The sequence below is a fragment of the Rousettus aegyptiacus genome, unplaced genomic scaffold, assembly GCF_014176215.1.
Source record: "Rousettus aegyptiacus isolate mRouAeg1 unplaced genomic scaffold, mRouAeg1.p scaffold_m13_p_15, whole genome shotgun sequence".
Classification (NCBI taxonomy): domain Eukaryota; kingdom Metazoa; phylum Chordata; class Mammalia; order Chiroptera; family Pteropodidae; genus Rousettus; species Rousettus aegyptiacus.
In genome coordinates this window covers 31,856,478-31,880,457 of record NW_023416290.1, presented here as the reverse complement: position 1 = coordinate 31,880,457, position 23,980 = coordinate 31,856,478, and the positions used below count along the sequence as shown (strand labels likewise).

General features: G+C 36.7%; 1 protein-coding gene across 4 annotated transcripts in view; it reads right to left on the bottom strand.

The window, feature by feature from the left end:
* Positions 1-23,980, bottom strand: part of MATN2 (matrilin 2) — a 131,393-nt gene that overhangs the window by 35,574 nt on the left and 71,839 nt on the right. For all 4 annotated transcript variants that reach the window (XM_016157847.2, XM_016157843.2, XM_016157844.2 and 1 more), the window contains one exon: positions 16,174-16,296. In XM_016157847.2, coding sequence (XP_016013333.2) covers positions 16,174-16,296 — 123 coding nt within the window. The remainder of the gene's footprint in view (positions 1-16,173; positions 16,297-23,980) is intronic.

Here is a 23,980-nt window from a genome sequence, read left to right as displayed (position 1 = left end):
CCAACGAATTTATGAAGATGCTTTCCTGTTTGGGGTTCATGCAAGAGCCCTAAAATGAAAGAGCATGATTGGGTGTTTTGCTGTATTACAGGCTGGGAAAAGAGAGTTTGGTGAATGTTTCAGGGAATTTATGCAATTAAAACAATGACATCTTCTCAAAATCAAACTCTAAACCACTTAACTCCTTAAACACAGAGCCAAGCAAGAGCATACAAAATCATATCCTGGGAAAAAGAAGGCTCCATCTATACTCCAAGAGTGAAAGACATAGATTTTCTGAATGCAGAAATCCTTCCTTAACAGCTACACATAAACAGGATGGTTCATCTCAAGGTTTCACAATCAGAGAATGCGATCTCTAGGCACACATTAATTTAAATCAAAATATTCAGAAAAAAGTTTACATGGAATTTTTTAGAATAGGATTTTACTTGTCTAAGTATTTTCAGATATGCAAAGAGACTGTTCTGTTGAAGGGCCTGATCAAAGGATTCTGCTGTAGAGGAACCTGGATGCGTTGTTTAAAATTGCTTGAAATAAGTAAGTGGACACTGACAGGGTCTTAAAAGAAGTTTTGTTTTGTTTTTTTAATTTGATGAGGAATTTTACTGTTTTAAGGAACTTGTGAACAGCATTTATCATTTTCATATGAAGAACGTGGTATAAATGTTTTTTCCCAACCTCTACCAAAGCAAACAAAATAAGAGAAAGGCATAGAATATTCTTGAAAGGAAGAACATTGAGAAAATGCTGATTCTTCTTAATTTGAAGTCGTGGAAGTTTTAAACATACAAAAATGGACAGAACAGTATAATAAATCCATGTATATATCACTTAGCTTCAAGAGAATCAATCTTTGGCTGACCTGTTTCATCAGTACTCCTATACCCTGGATTAAGAGTCTACATTACTTTGAAGCAAAGCCCAGATATAATATAATTTTGTCCATAAATATTTCATAATGTATCCTTAAAAGACTGGAACTCTTTAGAAATATAACTACAATAACAATCAGATAATAAGGTATTTTTAAAAAACTTTTTATTTGGAAACAATTTCAAACTTACAAAAAGTTGCAAACATAAAAATACAAGTATGTAGGTACAAGAAACATCTCTATACTCTCTCCTCAGATTCACCCGTTGTTAATATTTCACCCCTTTTGCTTTATCATTTGCTTATCTCTCGAAACTATTTGATGGTAAGTTACATACATCACTGTCTTTTTTCTTTCAATACAGTGTATGCTGCCTAAGGGGAAGGACTTTCTCTCAAATAACTACAGTGTACCTATAAACTTCACAAATTTACATTGACATAATACTTTTATTTAATCTACCATCCATATTCTAGTCTTTTCAGTTGACCTAATAGTGTTCTTTATAGCATTTGTCATCATCTAGGACAAGATTCTGTATAGGGTCAGAGATAATATTTACTTTTCATATATGCTTAGCCTCCTATAATCTAGAACTGTGCTGTCTAGAATGATCATTTAAATTAAAATGGATTAAAATTAAATAAAATTAAAAATTCAGTTTCTCAGTTGTGCTGGCCACATCTCAAGTGCCCAATAGTCATGGTAGTTCCTGACTACTCTATTTTATGGTGCAAATACAAAACATTTCATCACCATGGAGTGTTCAAAAGCAACATTCTAGAACATTTCCACGGCCTCTCTTTGTGTTTTTATGACAAGAACATTTTAAAATAATACAGGCTCCCTCATTTGTTTTCAGTTTTATTGGGGTACAATTGGCAAAAAACAAATGGCACACATTTAAGATGAACAAGTCGATGAGTTTCAACACATACATGCTCCCATTAAATCATCACCACAATCAAGATAATGAGCTTAGACATTACTCTCGAAAGTTTCCTCGTGCCCCTTTCTCAGTCATTCTTCCTTACTCCTTGTGGCCCCAAGTAATCATTACTCTTCTATCTGTCAAGATAATTACTTTATGTTTTCTAATTTTATTAAAATAGCATCATACAGAATGTATTCTTTTTGATTTGGCTCTTTTATTCATCATAATTCTTTCGATATTCATCCATTGTTTATGTGTATGTCGGTAGTTTGTTCCTTTTTATTGTGGAGTAGTATTTCATTACATGGCTATACTCCAATTAGTTTCTCTATTTATCTGGCGGTGGGATTTGAGTTGTTTCCAGTTTTGGGCTATCACAAGTAAAGCATCTAGGAGCATCCATGTATAAGTCTTTGTGTAGATGTATGCTTTCATTTTTCTTGAGTAAACCATCTAGGAGTAGAATGGCTGGTCGTGAGGTAGATGTATGCTTAAATTCTTCAAGATTCCAACAGGCACTTTATTAGAGTTCCAGTTGCTCCACATCTTCAGCAACACTTTAATTTTAACCATTCTCGTGGATTTGGAGTGGTTATCTTATTGTGGTTTATTTTGCATTTCCCTAATGACTAATGATGTTGAATATATTTTCAATGTTTATTTGCCATCTCTATATCTTTTTTGGTGAAATGTTTGTTCAAATCTTTTGCCCTTTTTTATTGGGTTGTTTGTCTCCTTACTAAGTTTTAAGAATTCTTCAAATATTTTAAATGTAAATCTTTTGTTGGATATATATAATTTGCAAATATTTTTCCCAGTCTGTGGCTTGCCTTTTCATTTTAGTAATAGTGTCTTTTGAAGAACAAGTTTTAATTTTGAAAAAGTGTAATTCATTCATTTTTGATTTTTATAGTTTGTTTTTTATGTCCCATTTAAGACACCCTTGCTAAACCCAGGGTCACTAAGATTTTATCTTATGTTTTCTTTTGGAATTTTTATGGTTCTCACACTTACATTTAAGTTTAAAAATCCATTTCAAGTTTATTTTTGTATATGGTGTGATGTAAGAGTCAAGTTCCTCCCTCCCTCCCTCTTTTCTCTCTCTCCTTCCTTCCTTCCTTCCTTCCTTCCTTCCTTCCTTCCTTCCTTCCTTCCTTCCTTCCTTCCTTCCTTCTTTCCTTTGTTCTTTCCTTCCTTCCTACCTTTCATATATGGCAGTCAGTCCAACTGTTGTAGCACCATTTGTTGAGGACATTATCCTTTCCCCCCTTGAATTACCTTGGCACCTTTGCTGAAAATCATTTCATCATATATATCTGGATCTATTTCTGGATGTATTCTGTTCAACTGATCTATGTGTTTGTTCATCTTTACACCAATATCACACTGTCTTGATTGCTGTTGCTTTATCATTAGTCTTAAAAATCAAGTAGTTTAAGTCTTCCGACTTTGTTTAAATTTTTCAAAATTTATTTGACGATTTTAGTCCTTTGCATTTTGACATATATTTTAGAATCAGCTTGTCAATTTCTACAAAAAAAAGCATGCTAGAGTTATGAAAAATATTGCTTTGATCTATAGTTTAATTTCAGTGTATGAGTTTCACATCTTTTGTCAAATTTATCACTAGGTATTACATATTTTTGATGCTATCGTAAATGGTATTTTTAATTTTAATTTTGGATTTTCCATCAAAAGTTAATAAAAGTCATTTATTTTTTCATATTAACCTTGTATCTTATAACCTTGCTAAACTCAATAGTTCTAGTAGCTTTTTAAAAGATTCCATTGGATTTTCTGCATAGATCATTATTTTTTGTTGATAAAGATGGTTTTAATTATTCCTTTCCAATCTAGATTTCATCTCCTTTTTTTCTTTCTTATTACAATGACTAGAACCTCTTACAGCTAAATAGAAGTGATGAGAGTGGGCATTCTGTTTTGTTCCTGATCTTGTAAGGAAAATATTCAGTCTTTTATCATTAAGTATGTTAGCTGATGGTTTTCACATTGATGCACTTTACCAGATTCAGGCAGCTCTCCTTATTTCTAGTTTGCTGAGTAGGTTTTTTTTTTTTTTTTATCATAAATGAATGTTGGATCCTGTCCAATGTTTTCTATATCTATAAAAATAGATCATATGGTTTCTGCTTTTTAGTATGTTAATATTGTGAATTACATTGATTAATTTTTCCATGTTAAAGGAATCTTGAATTTCTGGGATAAATTTCACTTGGTTATAATGTATTATTTATTTCATATATTGTGGGATTTGATTACTAAAAACATTTTTAAAACTTTTGCATATATTTCATGAGGATATATTTATGTGTAGTTTTACTGTCTTTTTCTGGTTTTGATATCAGGACAATGCTGGCCTCAGAATAAATTGAAAAATGTTCCCTCATTTTCAATTTTCTGGAAGAATTTGTGTTAAAACAGTATTATTTCTTCCTCAAATATTTGGTAGAACTTACCAGGTAAGCCAACTAGGCTTGGAGTTTTCTTTATAGGAAGGTTTTAAATACAAGTTCAATTTCTTTTAATAGTTAGAGGCCTATTCAAATAATATACTTCTTCTTGAGTTAATTTTAGTAGTTTGTCTTTCAAGGAATTTGTCTATTTAATCTAAGTTGCTGAAATTATTGGCATAAATTTGTTCATTATTTTTCCTTATTATTCATTTAATATTTATAGGATCTGTAGTGATGTCTATTCTCTCATTTGCGATATTGGTAATTTGTGATTTCTCTTTGTTATTCCTCTGACCAGTCTGGCTAGAGGGTCATCAATTTTACTGATCTCAAGAAAAAAAAAAAAGAAAACCTTATTTTTTCTTTTTACCATTTTCTTTGTTGGTTTTCTGTTTTCTAGTTCTTTTTCTGTTTCAGCTCAGATAAATATATATTTTTTCTTTTGAATGTCTAATAATTATATTAAAATTGTTAACCTCATTGTTTATGCATTTATTTATGATATATATCTTTACATGTATATAATGAATAAATATTCTCAGAACATCTACCATGAGCTAGGCACTGGGATTAGTAGTGGGTAAAAAGGAATAGTCTTTTTCCTGATGAAGCTTATAGGAATCACTTATAATCTCTTATACTGATTGTTCATTAACGAAATAACAACGCCAATAAACATACATTTATAAATTGGATATATAAAAATGTAATTTTATGAAGAAAAGGCAATTAAAGACATGGTAATAAACAAAACAGTGAGCAAAAAATTTCTCCTACCAAGTCAGCAAAAATTTTAAAATTGCCTCCTCAAAATACTTATGGTAGAGTATAAATTGGTACAAAGTTTTTGGAAAATAATTTTATGATCTACATCAAAAGCCTTAAAATGTTACTCACCTTTGAATCAATAAATTTACTTTTATATTTTATTCCTAAGAAAATGATCAGAAATGCAAAGATTTATATGCAAGGATATTTATCACAATTCAATTTGAACAGCTGAAAAAGCTGTTGAACAAATTGTGATGTATACTTATGATAAAATACAGTTATTAGAGTGTTTTTGATAAAGTTTAAATGACATGTGAAAATGCTCATGATTTAATGTTACACTATATGATCTCAACTCTATAAAATATATTCATATATGTAAAAATAGAGAGAAATGTAGGAAATTAGTATTAATAATGGTCAACTCTGGATGATGGAATTACAGATCATTTCATTTTATACAATTTCATTTCCATACTTTCCAATTTTCTATGATGACCATATATTACCATTTTAATCAGAAAAAGTACTAAAAATAAATATACACATTTATAATTGTGAAACTAGTTGCCATTGCAAATAGCAGAAATAATATAGAAAAGAAAAAGAAAATAGTGTGAGAGGTACCCAGTAACTTGGAGAAGAAAATAACCAGGGAACATCTCTGGAAGTGATATGCATATCTTCTGATGTCTATATCCAAAGCAAAAATCACAGGCAATAAACAAACTCAGTTTGGGATCTCTGTATAGAGTAGTGACTATGAGCTCACAGGTATAGATGGAATTTGGGGAGATAGGAAGCAAATGTATGACTGTGGAGAGGGCAGGCATATGCTCCATGGACCACAATGTCTACATCACCAACTCATTCTATCTTAGCCTACAGACTTTTTTGGCATCCCTCAACATTGCCAGGTCTCACTGCTCCTGCCTTAGTGTCTTTGCACTGAAGCTGTTTTCTCTACCTCAAAGGTCTCTTCCCTCCCTCACCTCCTTCAAGTCTTTCATCAAATGTCACTTTCTCATTGAGACATGTATTCTTCCCTTCCCGTGCTCTGATAGAACATAAGCTCCACAAGGATTGAGGTCTTTTGGTCTGCTTTATTTACTGCTTCATGCCATTTCTACAACAGTATCTGGCACATAGTAGGTGCTCAACAAATATTTGTTAAATGAATAGTTACTGGCATTACTCTTAGAAGAGTGTTTTGTGAGGGTCTAGATGTGCTAATATTGCCCAGCAAGTACCAATGGTTCAGTAAGAGTGAAAGACAGCTCTCATGACTTCCTCAAAGTTTCTTCCCACCAGGTTGTTTAAAAAACCTCCCTCCAGGACTATCTCAGTTCAGCAATCAGCATCCTCTGGGTACAGACATTCAGCCAGTTACAAATCCAACCAATAATTTTTTTATCCAGACACATTTCTCATCTGGTCCACAGGGCACAGGCCTCTCATTAGCTAATTGGTTGAATGCCTATTAAAGTCTAGACAGTTGCTACCATACGATCCATGCCTGGCTAGTCTACCAAATGAAATAAAGTTATTCTAATATGACTCATTCTTAGTGACCAAGAAAATGTGAGAAGCTTAATTTGTTCTGTTGGTCCTAAAGTGTAAGGGAGTAGGTATCAGCTCAGTTTTTTTTTTTTTAAAGTTTCAGGTATACAGCATAATGATTGGACATTTACATAATTTACAAAGTAATCCCCCAGATTACTCTAGTACCCATCTGGCATTATACATAGCCATTATAATATTATTGACTATACTCCCTAGGCTGTACTCCCAGCCCTGAGACTGTTTTATAACTACTAATTCGTATTTCTTAATCCCTTCACTTTTTTCAACCATTCCCCACCACCCTCCCATCTGGCAACCACCAGTTTGTTCTCTGTATCTGTGAGTCTGTTTTTGTTTTGTTTGTTCATTTCTTTTGTTCCTTAGCTTCCACATATAAGTGAAAATACATAATATTTGTCTTTTTCTGTCTGACTTATTTCACTCCACATAATACCTTTTAGGTCCATCCATGTTGTTGCAGATGGCAAGACTTCATTTTTTTATGACTGAGTAATAGTCCCTTGTATATATGTACCATGACTTCTTTATCTAATCATCTATTGATGGGTACCTCAGTTGCTTCTATATCTTGGCTATTGTAAATAGCACTGCAGTGAACATAGGGATGCATAAATCTTTACAAATTAGTGTTTTGTTTCTCTTTGGATAAATACCCAGAAGTGCAATTGCTAGGTCAAAAGGCCATTCTATCTTTAATTTTTTGAGGAACTTCCAAACTGTTTTCCATAGTAGCTATACCATTTTGCAATCCCACTAACAGTGTACGAGGGTTCTTTTTTCTCCACATCCTCGTCAGCCTTTGTTTATTGATTTATTGATGATAGCCATTCTGACAGGTGTGAGATAATATCTTATTGTGATTTAAATTTGCATTTATTTGTTGCTTAGTGACCTTGAGCATCTTTTCATATGTCTATTGGCCATCTGTATTTTCTCTTTGCAGGAAAACCTATTTAGGTCTTCTGCCCATTTTTTAATTGGATTTTTTTTTTGATGGTGAGTTGTTCTTTATAAATTTTGGACATTAATCCCTTACCAGATGTATCATTGGCAAATATCTTCAGGCATTCAGTAGGTTGTCTTTTTGTTTTGTTGGTTTCCTTTACTGTGAAAAACTTTTTAGTTTGATGTAGTCCTATTTTTTGTTTATTTTTTCTTTTGTTTCCCTTACCCAAGTAGATATATCAGAAAAAAAAAATTGCTAAGAGCAATGTCAGAGAGTTTACTGCCTATGTTTTCTTCCAGGAGTTTTATGGTTTTAGGTCATACATTTAAGTCTTTAATCTACTTTGAGTTTATTCTTGTATATGGTGTAAGAAGGTGATCCAGTTCCATTTTTATGTGTATCTGTCCAGTTTTCCCAACACATTTATGAAATAGGCTGTCTTTATCCCATTGTATATTCTTGCCTCCTTTGTCAAAAATCAAATGAGCATACAAGCATAGATTTATTTCTGAGCTCTCTATTCCGTTCCATTGATCTATGTGTCTGTTTTGATGCCAATACTATGCTATTTTGATTACTATAACCTTGTTATATTGTTTGATATCAGGTAGCATGATAACTCCAACATTGTTCTTCTTTCTCAAGATTGTCATGTCTATTTGGGATCTTTTATGGTTCCATATAAATTTTTGTGTTATTTGTCCTAGTTCTATGAAAAATGCCATTGGTATTTTGATAGAGATTTCATTAAAGTTATAGATTGCTTTGGGTAGTATGGACATTTTAATAATGTTGATTCTTCCTATTCAGGAGCATGGTATATACTTCCATTTATTTGAATCTTCTTCAATTTCTTTTTTCAGTGGCTTATTATTTTCTCAATACAGGTCTTTTAACTCCCTGGTTAAATTTATTCCTAGGTATTTCACTGTTTTTGATGCAATCATAAAGGGGATTTTTTTTTTAAATTCTATTTCTGGTAGTTCATTGTTGGTGTATAAAAATGCAACCAACTTCTGAATATTAATTTTGTATCTTACTGCTTTACTGACTTCATTTATCAGGTCTAACATGGTTTTTTTTTGGTGGAATATTTAGGGTTCTCCCTACATGGGATCATGTCATCTGCAAATAAGGACAATTTTACTTCTTCCTTTCCAATTTGGATGCCTTTTATTTCTTTTTCTTGTCTGATTGCAGTAACTAGGACTTTCAATACTATGTTGAATAAAAGTGGTGAAAGTAGACATCTTTGTCTTATTTCTAATCTTAAAGAAAATGATTTTAGCTTTTCCTCATTGAGTATGATGCTAGTTTAGGTTAATTATATATGGCCTTTATTATGTTGAGGTATGTCCCCTCTATTACCACTTTATTGAGAGTTTTTTTTATCATGAATGGATGCTGATTTTGTCAAACGCTTTTTCTGCACCTATTGACATGATCATATGATTTTTATATTTCAATTTGTTAATATGGTATACATTAATTGATTTGTAGATATTGAACCAAACTTGCATCCCTGGAATAAATCTCACTTGATTATGGTGTATGATCTTTTTATCATAGTACTGAATTTGGTTCGCTAATATTTTGTTGAGAATTTTTGCATCTATGTTCATCAGGGACATTAACCTTTAATTTTATTTTTTTGAAATATGTTTGTTTGGTTTTGTAATCAGGGTAATAGTGGCCTTGTAAAAAGAGGGAGCCTTCTCATTTCTTGAAGTTTTTAGAATAGTTTGTTCGAGAAGAACAGGTGTTAATTCTTCTTTAAATGTTTGGTAATATTCACCTATCAAGCCATCTGGCCCAGAACTTTTGTTTTTTTGGGAGTTTTTTGATTCCTGATTCGATTTTGTTGGTGGTAATTGGTTGGTTCACATTTTCTGTTTCCTCTTGACTCAGTCTTGGGAGATTGTATGTTTCTTGGAATGTATCCATTTCTTCTAGGTTGTCCAATTCGTTGGCATACAATTGCTATTAGTATTTTCTTATAATCTTTTGTATTTCTATGGAATCCATTGTCACTTCTCTCTCATTTCTGATTTAATTTCTTTGGGTCTTCTCTCTTTTTTTCTTGATGAGTCTGTTTAAATATTTATCAATTTTGTTTATCCTTTCAAAGAACGAACTCTTGGTTTCCTTTATCTTCCGCATTGTTTTTAGGCTCTATTTGTTTATTTCTCTCTGATCTTTATTATTTCTTTCTTTTTACTCACATTGAATTTTGTTTGCTATTATTTTTCTTGTTCTTTAAAGTGTAAGGTTAGATTGTTTATTTGAAATTTTTCTTGTTTCTTGAGGTAGACCTGTTTTGCTATGAATTTCCCTTTTAGGACTACTTTTAATGTGTCCCATAGATTTATGTCTTGTTTTATTTTGGGTGTTTATTTGTTTTCTCCATCTTCTCATAGAAGTTCCTTTAACATTTCTTGTAATACTGGTTTGTGGGTGATGAATTCCTTAACTTTTTCTTGTCTGGGAAACTCCTTATCTTACCTTCAATTTTAATTGACAGCTTGGCTGGGTAGAGTAGTCTTGATTGAAGGTTCTTTTTTTGTATTACTTTGAATATTTCATGTCAATCCCTTCTGGCCTGCAAAGTTTCTGTTGAGACATCAGCTGACATTCTTATGGGAATTCCTTTGTAAGTAACTAGTTGACTTTCTTTTGCTGCTTTTAGAACTTTCTCTTTGTCTTTAACCTTTTCCATTTTAATAATGATGTGTCTTGGTGTGGGTCTGTTTGTGTTCTGATTTGGGACTCTTGTTTGTGCTTCCTAACCTTGTTGTCTATTTCCTTTGCCACATTAGTAAAGTTTCATTTGTCATTATTTCTTCAAATAGGTTCTCAATCCCTTGCTCTCTCTCTTCTCCTTCTGGTACCCCTATGATGAGAATGTCAAATGCTTGATGTTGGTTCCAGAGGTGTCTTAAACGTTCCTCATTTTTAAAAATTCTTTTTCACTGTTCTGATTGGGTGTTTTCTGCTACCTTGTCTTCAAAATTTCTGATTTGATCCTCTGCTTCATCTAATCTACTGTTAATTCTTCTAATTTATTCTTCACTTTAGTTATTATATTCTTCATTTCTGACTTTTTATGGTTTCTATGTCTTTTTTATGCTTACTATCTATCTCTCTGTTGAAGTCCTCACTGAAATAATCTATTCCCACTCTAAGTTTATTGAGAATCCTTATAACCAGAGGCTTGAGGCTGCCTGCCAGCTGCCCATAAGGCTCAGCAACTGGGAGAACCTTTGAGTGGTACTAGAGTTGGGTAGGGCAGTGTCTTAGGGAATCACAGGGTATATAGCAAGCTGATCTCACCAGGCCAATGCAGATTCAGAATCAGCCATGTGGGGAGAAGGTTAAACACAGACAAGATGGTACCTGCCTGTAGACTGCACCGGCGGAGAGCTTGACAAAGGAACAATGGTGGCTGTCCCTCCTGCCCTCACTCTAGTGCTACACAATGGCTTTCCCCTGTATATATCTTGTGCTTCTCAAGCTTCTGACCTTCTTCCAGAGCCTAGGGTGAGTGTCTGAGTGAGTGAGTCTGCATGCAGGCCATTTAAGAAGGGGTGCATGTCTGGATTTTCAGGTTCCTTCCATCTCACTAGGATGGTCGGAATCTTCACTGGTTTTTAGTCAGATTTTGTGGGAACTCCTCTTCCTTGCACTGGAACCCCAGGTTCAGGAGCCCCTGTGTGGGGCTAGGACCCCTCATTCCTTCAGGGGGACCTCTGCCGCCACAATAGCCCTCCCAATACTCAACCGCCACACGTCGGTGCTGGGCCAAACATTTTGTGTCTCCGTCCCTCCTACTGGTCTGGATGTGGCATCTTCTTTATATCTTCAGTTATATGTTCAGCTAGACTTCACTCAGGTGGTTCTCCAAGTTGATTGTTTTGTAATTTGGTTGTAATTTTAATGCAGTCGTGGAAGGGGCCAAACCTAGCCTGCCTTTTTTTTACCTAGCCTGCCATCTTGTCCACCATCTGTTTCTCAGCTCAGTTTGAGGAATCGCTTTCTGAGAATCAGAGCTGTACAAAGTGGAATGCACTGTATGGGATATAGTGAGTATCCTGTCAGTGAAGATATTCAATTGCAGAATGGATGATGGCATGGTGGGAATATTGTAGGGTGGTTGGGCTAGAACTAGGTTGAACTTTGAGTCTCTCTAACTGAGAATCTTTGATTCATGCAGACAGGCATCAGATGTGGCATATTGCAGGCTGTAGGAAGATAGTGGGGCTCAGCAGGTTAACAGCAAGCTGGCCCAGAAACCCAAAGGCTAATATATTCTTGTTTTCTATTGTTGATTCAGTATTAAATTATTTCCTTTTTCTGTTTCATTTTTAATGCAAGTACAAATATTCATTTAGTACTTTAGTACAAAGCATTCCTGTTTAAAAAATAAGAATGGAAATATCCGCCAAGTTATCAGTGGAGTTTGAAAAATAACATGTATCATGATCTCAAAATCAGTAAATAATAAACAGTAATGTGTAAAACATATTGTCCACAACTGCCTTTACTCATCATTACAGGTATTAGATGATTAAGCATTAAACAGGAAACTCAGTCTCTTTGATACCAAGGACACAAATCCTTGTCCATTGGACTCACATTATCTTTCCCATGAAAAGACATCTAAACATCTATCTGAGAATGTACCCATGCTTGGCTCAGGAGTAATGGTTTCAAATTATACCTCATAAAGTCTTGCCTCCATGTGATACAGCAATTCCACTTCTAAGTAAATACTCAAAAAACTTATAACAGGGATTTGAGCAGGTACTTGTATACCCATGTTCATAGCAGCATTATTCACAAGAGAGAAAAGGTAGAAGCAACCCAAATGTCTACTGAAGATGAATGTATAAGCAAAATGTCATATGTACATACAATGGGATATTATTCAGCTTGAAAAGGAAGAAAATTCTAATATATGCTGCAATATGGATGAATCTCGAGGACATTATGCTAAGTGAAATGAGCCAGTCACAAAAGGACACGTATTATACAATTCCACTAATATGAGGTACTGAGAGTAGTCAAATTTACACAGATAGAAAGTAGAATGGTGGTTGCCAGGGGCTGGGGGAAAAGAGGGGAGGAATAGAGAGTCATTATTTAATGGGTACAGAGCTTCTCTCTAGGCAGATGAAAAAAATCTGGAGTTGGATGGTGGTGATGGCTGCACAACAACATGAATGTACTTAATGCCACTGAATTGTATGCTTAAAGAGGTTATAGTGGTAAGTTTTATATTATGTTTATTTTCCTACAATAAATAAAAGTCTTGCCGAACTGATGATACCTGCATGGTCTACCCTTTTCCTGTCTAGAAAATATTCAGATAGATTTGGATGGGTTGCTTTAGGGTAAAGATGTAAAAGGTAGTGCTTACTTGAACACTACTTACATTTTTTAAATTATATTATTTGTTCAGGAAGATAACATTCTAATACATGCATTTTGGCTTAATCATATATTAATCATGGTTGGCATATTACATCGACTAGTCTACCCTATCTTTTAAAATAATAATTGTACACTCATTAATTAGATTAGCATTCATATATACTTTTGGTTAAAAATAGAAACTGAAATGGAAAAAAATTGAGTGTATTTTATTTTATTTCATTTTTTGCAAGTTTTTGAGAAGTGGGAAATTTTTTCTATCTCAACATCACAGCAGCAGCTGGGCTGACTTGGCTGGAAGCTGATGTGATGCCTCATTAATCACTAACAGGATGCCTGCCTTGATTCTGAGCTTCTACCTCCATCCAGTGTTTCTGTCCTTTTAACTGGTCTCTGTTTCTCAGTTCTTGCTCCTGTCCCTGCCGTAGGCCTGGGGCACTCCCAAGTGTCTTGGTTGTTATGAGTGGACGTTGCCTACTCCCTACTTTCATAGCTTTCCAAGTACTCCAGTGTCTCCTTTCTCTTGCCAGTCACCTCCCAAGGTCTGGTTCCTGGCCCTGCCCCCAAACATGGTGTGAAGGGGGTCCTTCTTTTAGGGGACACATTTCCCTGATGCTGCCTACCGGGACCCCTCTGAGTGCCCAGCAACTCTTCTCTGCCCGTGCACTGGGGCAGCCCACTTCTGGGTCTTGACTCAGACAGGGCCCAAGATAGCTGAACTGCTGGACTCCATGACTAGTTGGTGAGACCTCACAGCCAAACCAGTCCCTCTCCTAATTATCAGCCAGACCTTCTCTCCTAGTGGCCCTGCACTACAGTATCTACTTCCAGGGTCTCCTTGCCTGCACCACCCTGGAGCTTGTCATTCTCCTCTTCCCAAGAGATTCTTGGATAGGAGACATGCTGAGTCATAGTATGGGGGGTGATGGTCCACCTCTGGGAACTGGGGCTGGAAGAGAAAATCAGGTGACCCCAGCCAGGGAAGGAATTCTGTAGAGCAGCGGTCCCCAACCTTTTTGGCAACAAGGACCAGTGCTCATATGATACTTTAATGCCTAATGATCTGAGGTGGAGCTGAGGTGGTGATGCTAGCACTGGGGAGCAGCTGCAAATACAGATGAAGCTTTGCTTGCTCACCTGCTGCTCACCTCCTGCTGTGTGACCCAGTTCCTAACAGGCCACGGGCCAGTACTGGTTCATGGCCCGGGGTTTGGGGACCCCTGCTCTAGAGGCAGGACAGAAACTGACTAGGGTGTAGAGTTTCCTCCAGGCCTCATCCTAGGGAGGCTATAGCATCCCCACCTGTTCCAGTCCAGCTGGTCTCCCCTTTCCCTTAACTCCTGTCATGGGTATTTTCTATATCACACTGTGAACCTTCTATCATGTAGCACTTTGTATGGTGACTGTGTGCTCTGTATGGTTTGTGTCACCAACCAGCTTCCAGTGGAAGCCTGGGACGAAGTCTCGAAATTTTTTGTACTATTAAACTTAGCTCAGGTATGTGGTATATGCTCAACAAATACCAACTTAAAGTCTTTGAAGCCAGTATCATCCCTTAAAAAAATTTTGCTTGGCACAGGCAATTTGCTAAGTAGTTTATATGGATTAGCTCACATAGTCTTCAAGACATTATGAAGTAGGCAATATTACCACTCTCTATTATAGATGAGGAAACTGAGGCATAAATAACTTGCACAAGATCACTCAGTGAAAAAGCAGAGAAGCTGGGATTTGAACTGAGGCCGACTGCCCCTTGGCAGCACATGACTTTCCCTTTGACGGAGACAACTGACTCATCAGCCCAGCAACCACAATTCCCCAGCCATTACCGCACCGCAGGCTGCTGGTTTATAGTAAAGAATGGTCAGAAGAGAAAGGAGACCAGAAACAGAGCAGTCCATTCATTCATTCACTTATTCTCTCAATAAACAACCTAATGCCAGTCATGTACCAGGCATGGGTACGAGCCTGTCTGGCTCACGTCTTTGTACATCTTTCCTCCTCCTGTCTACCTCCAGCTCACTCTTCTTTGCCTGGTAACTGATGGCTTGGCCTCAAGACTCAGCCAAGATTTCTTCTTCTCCAGGAAGGACTTCACCTTATTCATCGCAACCAGCACATGGTTAGGGCTCCAGAAATGTATGTTTTGACTTAATGTGTCCCTTACAGTTTCATATTCCATCCCTGCCTCCAGCTCTGGTGTTTGTAAGCTGTTGACATTTTGGAATTGATGAGCAAATTTATGCTTCAGCAGTTTGGGGGGTTACTTTTTAAAAAGCTGTACAGGTATATCCTGCTTTACATAATAATTATTTTTGAAAGATAGCAGATACATGAACATTTTATGAATTGAAATCCTATTTTCTCATTGATGTATGTTTCGGTGATGACTTATTTTAAATTGTTATTAAACTTCACTTTTTGAAAAATGCTGGGCTCTAATACTTTAAGAATAAGCTTCTCTTAAGGGGACCTCTCTAGGAATTTAACAATCTATACACAGTCCCTTAAACACTGTGACATACCTTTACATTTAAAGGAACACTTCTGGAATCTTTTGCAAATCTAGTGATCGCCTTTAGTTTGTGTATTTTAGTGGTCATATTTTGGGAGCTGGAATTAATTCTGATTTGTGTGTATGTAGTTAAAGTAAAATAGAATTGCGTAGCTAAAATAAAAAATGAGCACTTCTCCACAAACGGCCCTTCCCCACCCCGGAGCAACCTCATTCGACTCCTTTTGGCTCAGCAGTTTTCCTGTATTTGTGTGGAGTCAAAGCTGCAGCCCACAAGCCACAAAGCTTCAATGAAAGCATTTCTCAAGCCTTGTTGATACTGATGGGCACGGCCAGGCTGAGCCAGCTTGAAGTATCGTGGTCTGACTATCAGCCTGCTCAGCAGATGCTGGAAGAACACTCCCACATGTGGTCTCCAATAAAGGATACCTTCCTCAAATGCTTTGAAGGGTGACATTGAGGTAGAGGGGGCTATGGTCTTAGGACAAGTTAAGAAAAGCCTGACATAAGAGGAATAGAGGTAGGAGATATTAGATGTCCTCAGCGCATAATCCTTCTCTATGCTTGGGAGAATTCCATGGCCACAGTGCCCATAGCGATAGCATCCAAAAAGAAATTTTGGGGCTGTTGTTTGTAACTTACTTGTGCATGTTTTTTCATCTGGGTTAAGGGAAAATCCTTTGGGGCACCGGCAAAAGTAGGAGCCATCAGCATTCACACACTCATGTTCGCATCCATGGTTTTCCGAGGCACAGTAGTCCACAGCTGTGAAGATTAAAACACAGAGTTTAAGTAGAAATGCAAACAGAGGTGAAGGGAATGGTAGAATAGAAGCATACTTATAACAAATATAAATAAGGATTAATACTATTGCTCAAAAAAGGTTTTGAATAAATAAATATGAACCCAAGGCCTCCTTCCTGCAGAAATAAAATCAGAAGCCTAGTAAGGCACCTTATATCAGAAGATAAACTAAAGAACATAGACAAAATTATTTTTAAAAGTTATGCAAACTGAAATGATCACAAGGCACACTACACCTATTAAACATTAAAAATAAAGACAAGATAAAATCGGTGGCACAGTAGCGTGAAAACAGAATCTGAATTAGTAATGGTGGGTAGCATTATAAACTGATAAAAATCCTTTTGGAAGGACATTTGACAATGTTCACCCTGATCCAAAGAAATAATTTTTAGAAATGGAAAATTAACTATGTAGAACAAGCTATTTATATAGCAGCATTACTTACAGTGACAAAAAAAATAAAATGAACATTTAATAAGAGTAAATGGGTTAATAATTTATGAGAAAATACACTAGTTTATTTCTCATTAATTCTACAAATATTTACTGAGCACCGACTCTGGACCTAGCCCTGTTTTAGGTGGTAAGGACACAGCAAATAACAAATCAGAGAAAAATTCAGTCCTTGAGGAGCTCACATTTGGATAATGGTGGTGGTGGACAAAAAATAAATTAGTGGCATAATTTTTTAGAAGGTGGAGAGTGTTCTGGAGAAAAATAAAATGGCAAAGAGAAATAGACTGTGGGGATGTGGGAGGAGGGTGTGATGTAACAGAGGGGGTCAGGAAAGGCCTTGCCCAGAAGGTGGCAGCTGGGGCAGAGTCTGGAATGAGGTACAAGCTGTGAGGATATCTGGGAAAGGCATCATGGTCAAAAGGAAGAGTAAGTGCATAAGCCAGGAGGTGAGAACGCGCCTGGTGTGCTGGGGGATCAGCAAGGAGGCCAGAGTGCCTGGAGCAGACAGAGCTGGGAGATGGGAGTGGGAACAGATCAGGAGGGACCGAGGCCACTGCAAGGACCTTGGCTGATACTCTGAGAGCAGGGAGTCACTGGAGAGTTCTGAACAATGGAATGGAGAATAGACCAGAGAGGGCGAATGGGACAGTGGAAAACCAGTTAGGAGGCTACTCAATAATCTCAGCAAGAAATGATGGAGGCCGAACCCGAGATGGTATGGAAAGGAGTTGGGGCGGGGGAGGGAAATGGTGTCCTGGGTGTTATGGGTTGAACTGTCCCCTGAAAAAGTATGTTGAAGTCCTAATTCCTAGTACCTGCAAATGTGATCTTATTTGGAAATAGGGTCTCTGCAGATATATTTTAGATGAGGTCATTAGGCTGGGCTCTAATTCAGTATGACTGGTGGCCTTACAAGAAGAGAACAGCACCCTGTGAAGACATAGACGCACAGGAGAACATCATGCGAAGGCAGAGATTGGAGAGGTGCTTTCGCAAGCCGAGGAATGCCAAGGATCAACGGCCACCACCCAGAGCAAGGAAAGAGCCTCTCCTACAAGCTGCAGAGGAAGCAAGGCTCTCCTGGCACCTTGATTTCAGACTTCTAGCCCCCAGAAGTGTGCGGCAATCATTTCTGTTGTTTTAAAACACCCAATTTGAGGTCCTTTGTTATAGCAGCCCCAGGAGACTAATATACAGGGTGTATGCTGGAGGTAGGCCAATAGGATTCCTGCTGGATTAGAGGTAGGGTGAGAGAGGACTTAGGGGTGATTCCACAGGGTTTGGGATGGAGCTGCTGATAACTGAGGTGGAGAAGGTGTCATGGAGCAGGTTTCATGGGGGGAAGATCCAAAGTTCCTCTTTGGGCATTAGGCAGTTATTAACATTATAATTCTAACATAATTGTAAACAGGAAGAAAAACAAAATTTTGGGGAATAATAGACCTCAAAATTGTATATTTACACTGATAATATCCAAGTAAAATATAGCTCTAAGGCAAAGCCTGGAAATTAGAAATAAAAATGCTTGTTGTGTTAGGTGGTAGGATTATGAATGGCTTTTTTTTCCTTTAAAAAATGTTTCCCTCTATTATAGTTTAGTCTATTTTAATATCAAAAACTTATAGATAATAAGGAAATGAAATCTACAAAATTAATACACATATATAATTTCTAAAGATCCATGCAAGGAGAATATAACAACATACTTAACACAGTAATCAAAGGGAAAGGCTAAAGATATTTAAAGGGTAATAACCCATGTTGTATTTATTCTTTTGCTCTAGGGTTCATTAAGTTTCTGCATAAAGTACCATTTTTGTAACTTTGCCTCCCTAAAGAGTTCTAATAGCACCTAATATTTGTGGATTTAATACACAAGTCACTACAATGGGAGCAGAGCACTCAGAATCTGAATGTCACGGACATTAACCAGTTGCTGCAGTTGAGTTATAATGTAACTGTTGAGCTAGCACCAAATCCTTCTAAAGGTTACTGTCTCATCTTTCGAGAAGCAATGCATCATTAACAAATAACTCAGGACACTGAAATCAAGGATGTATTAGCAGTAGGCACTCCCACCTCCAACCTCCTCATGCTGGGCCTGATACACCATCTTGAAAGTCTCCCAACCCCTGACGTGGGTGTCTGCTGTCAACCAGCTAGTCCTAACTCTGGTCACCCCTTTCTTAGCACCCCCTCCAAAGAGAAGAGCTGTTAATCTGACTCCCAAGTCCCAGGACACTGATGATACTACAATGATGTGTGGGCGTCGTACTCCAAAGGCAGAAAATCAGGCTCTACTTCTGGAACTTCCTGTCACACACCTTGGGGGTGACCTCTGAGCCCAGCCGTCTCTACCTCTCAGAAAGACAGCTGAGTATGCTGGTCCCATATCAAAATGGGGAGAAGCTGGAGGCTTTGGTCAGGCCTAAAGTTTAAGCCACATACTCCAAACTCATCTTTTTTCAGAATGCTCTAGAATAGAGAATCTAATGTTGGCTCAGGCATTAATCAAGTTATACAAAAGAAACCCCTTTAATTGAACTCCACTTAACCAACTCCTGATCAATGTTTTTCACTCCCTCTGAAAATATGGGACTTGAAGCCCAGAGCATTCTAAATGCTCCAGGCTGCTAGAACACCTGCGCACTTCTCTACCAGCTGGGTTGCATGCTCACAAAGCAGCCTTGGAGGAGCACCTGCGTACCTCTCCCATTGACTGATTGTGTGCTTTTAAACATTGGTTCTCAAAGTGTGATCTGCGAACCAGCTGCATCAACTACAACTACCATTTGGGAACTTGTTAGTAATACAAAGGCTCAGGAGACTCCCCAGACCTAGCGAATCAGAAACTCTGGGTGTGGGGCTCTGGGATATGTGTTTTCAGAAGCCCTCCAGGTGACTCTGATGCATGCTAAAATTTGAAACCAGTATTATAAGGAGTTGAAGTTGTTTTGTTTCCAAATGTATATATGCAATTTGTACATTATTGTAATTGATTGAAATACTATGAAAACCAATAACGTAAGCACTAAAAGTAAAAACTAAATTGAAAGCTTTGTAAAGACTTAAGTAAGGCAATTCACTAACCAAAATTGCTACAGAAACAGGCATGGATGAAAAAGTATAAAAGATTGGGGGAAATTTCTTTAAAATTTACAAGAATTCTGCCCTTACATTGCTTTACGGAAATCTTGAAATTGTTGCTGCAATGAAAAGAAACCACACTGAAAATCACAGATAATACATTTTGGGTATGGTTTACGCAATGAAGAACTTTTCAAATGACTTTTTTTCAAATTTAAAATTTTTTGCAAAACTTAAAATTAGTAATTTTGAAAGTGAAATTAAAAGTAATTTTTATTGAAAGTAAATTTATGCATTGAAAATAAAAATAAAATGGTTTGTATATGTACTTTTTATGATTCTGCTTTTTAAATGACATTTTCCATCAATCAGCCAACCACAGGTCTAATATTATGGGATAAGAGGGCTTCTGGACTTGAATTCTCGTGCTGGTTTTGTTTTTTGTGTGCACAGCTCTTTGGAAACCAAGGGAGAGAGGAGAAATTGGCAAGGTAGGATTCAAGCATTCCTGGGTCCTGAAACCCTAGCCTGGAAAACCCAAGGTGTCAAACACCACTTTGATTTGAGGGTGGCCCATTGGTTCACCAGTGGCAGTAAGTGAGACAATCAGTAGAGAAACCCACTTCTAGGCATGTGAACTTAACTTTTTAAAGCCAAGAGCGTTCTAGTCATTCAACTCTGACATCCTTTGCTGCATGTTTTGGGTTCTTTGCATAACTTCCTTGATTATAAAATTGTACTTGTAAAAAGAGAGAGTCAGTTTAGGGGGAAGATGCATGAAGATGACCTATATGTATAACTCAGAGACGCCTCTGTTGTTACAAGTCCTCTTCTACTTCAAAAAATTCTTTCTTAGTTATTTTGTCTGAAATTTCTGTACTCTCCTCCTTTACAAACAGAGTACAATAGTCCCCCCTTATCCTCAGGGAATACATTCCAAGGCCCCAGTGGCTATTTGAAGCCATAGATAGTACTGATATACTCTTTTCTATTATACATACTCTTTTCTATTATACATACATACCTGTGATAAAGTTTAATTTATAAATTAGGCATAGTAAGAGATCAACAAAATAACTAATAATAAAGTAGAACAATTATAACAATATACTATAATAAAAGTGATGTGAATGTGGTCTCTCTCAAAATGTCTTACTGTACTGTACTCACCTTTCTACTTGTGATATGTGAGATGATAAAATGGCTATGTATGAGATGAAGTGAGGTGAATGATGTAGGCATTGCGGCATAGCACTAGGCTACTATTGACCTTCATATGGCTACGATGTGACTAACGAGCAGGGAGCGTGTCCAGCATGGGTGTGCTGGACGAACGGATGATTCACATACCAGGCAGGACAGAGCTGGGTGGCTCGAGATTTCATCATGCTACTTGGAATGGCATGAAATTTAACCCTTTTCCCATTAGAAAAAAAAAAGTACAGCTCACTGCCAACGTTAATTTAACATCACATGTAGGAATGCTACACATTTTCTAGGATCTGACATTTTCAGCGATCGAGAATGACTATATTTTATAAATGGAAACACCACTACTAAAAACAGAATGCTATAAATAGAATGATGTCATTTGTTTCCAAAGACTATCGATATACTAGAGCAATGTGAAAATAATAAAGTGAGATACTTCATAGCGAACTTTGAGGGTAAGATTAGGACTATAATCTGTGAGTCATCTCGGGGTAAACACTGCAGATGCAAGTGCCACCAGTGAGTATTTTAGGGGCAAGCGGGAACTGGGTTAAAACTTATGAATTATTTATTTCTGTAATTTTCCATTTAACATTTTCGGTCTGTGGTTGACCGTGGGTAACTGAAACCGTGGAAAGTGAAACCATGGGCACAAGGGACCGCTGTAACTCCATGGCGGTAGCTCTTTGGCCCTCCGATCACAAACTGCTAAGATCTCAGGTCAGCAGCCAGCATCCACATGTTCAGTTTCTACCTAACAAGCGAGAAATCGCTCATTTGTCTCCAAGGATAAACAATACTTTGGTGCAAGGTAATAAAGCCTAAAATTGACAATCTCAGATTTATAATCTGGTCACATTCCAAGGTTTTCTCAGCAGGGATCGGTCTGCAAGGGGATGGTGCTGGTAGAAATGAGGTATTTTCAAGAGGAACATTTGGGTTTCAAAAGTTTCTGACAGATTAAAAAAAAAAAAACCGAATTCATCATTTAGAGAAATCAAAGAACCAGTTTACTTGCTGAGAATATATTAGACACACACATAGTGTCAGATTTGCAAAATCTCTCCTCCCCAAGGCACAACTGGATTGCTATATGCAGGATTTTAAAACTCAGCGGTTCCTTATTGCTTTTAATAACAATCAATAAATGTTCTAGCTGAATTGTGTCTCCCCCTTCTCAAATGCACATGTCGAAGTCCTAACCCCCAGCTGGTCAGAATGTGACTGTATTTGGAGATAGAATGAGGCCAATAGGCTGCATTCTAATCTAATCTGACTGGTGTCCTTATAAGAATTGGAATTCAGGGCACAAAAGTAGAGACCAGGGCTGAACACACACAGAGGAAAGACCCTGTGAAGAAGCAGCAAGAGAGTGGCCACTTGCCGAGTCAAAGAGAGAGACCTCAGAAGAAATCACCTTGATCTTGGACTTTTAGCCACTGTCTGTGGTGTTCCTTTAATGGTAACCCTAACAAACTAATATAGGGAGGCATCTCCTACCTTAGGGGTGGGAAAAATCGTGTTCTGAATATGAATTAAAAGTCTGCTCTTTTAACATAAAAATTGATCTTACTATTCCTTGTCCTCAACTTAAATATCAACCATTCTCTCCTCACCGAGGGTAATTAATATGGGAGAAATAGGCAAAAAACTTTGAAGGCAGCAGTACGGCCATATTAAATTCCCATGCTATTTATTATTTTGGGTACATTCTTCAATCTGATTTTTTAAATGTGCCAGACATTTGATTTATTATTAAATGCAAGCATTTGTAAGACAGAAATTCATAAAGGATATACAAATTCAGATTCAACTAATGTCTGTGTATCAGACATTGTAATGATAGTAATAATATTAACAAATACATAGAGCACTGTTGTAAGCACTCTACATGTATTAACTCATTTAATCCTCACAACAACCCTCGGAGGTAGGTGTTATTGTTTTCATTATCTTCAATTTACAGATGAAGTCACTGAAACATAGAGCGGTTAAGAAACTTATAAAAAATGTGAATAATTATAGTACCTACCTCATAGGTTGTTTCGATTATACATAAAATAGTTCAAAATGTCCTAGACAGTAATATTCAATAAATGTGATCTATATTTTTTTAATCGCACTGCCTAATCAGATAAGGTTGAATTTGGGGGTAAAGGGATACCTTCATGTCATTCATTAGTTCCACAACCATTTATTGAGCAATTGCTATGTGTCGGGCATGTGCTAAACCCTGGATGGTAACAACAAACAAATAACATTCATAAGACATCTTAGAGGAAAGGCAGGAAAGAGAAGCCAATCTCTTAGCAGTGATTAAACCTGGGGAGGAATTAAAATTAGGGAGGAACAACTTTCAGGTTTTGACTTTATACATATCTGTACTCTTATTATTTCTGTAGTAATAATAAAGAAATGATTTTGTAATTTAAAATCCCATCAAGGGGAAAAGATTTTTAAAATGCTTGAGATTGTAATCAATCACTCAGCCTCAGTCAATGATTCAAGAAAAATGTATTGCAAGTTCAAGTCTTCAAAGGTTTACAATTTGCTTGGGCAGATATGATGCGAACATTACCCCGAAATACCAGGTGAGCACGTACAGCACAAAACTCAACCTCCAGGATTTAGATCATGTTCTTTGAAAAATGTAGCTTGGTATTGACATGATTATTAGACTTATTATGTGATCACCTTATAAGGTATATAAATGTTGAATTACTATGTTGCATACTTGAAACTAATATAATATTATATGGCAGCTATAATTAAAAATAAATTTAAAAAAATCTTAATGCACACTTTGGGATGGAAATTAACACAGTTTTAGTGGCAGCTGATGGATTATAAATACAGGGACTCAAGTAAAGCAAAAGGAGGCCCTGAG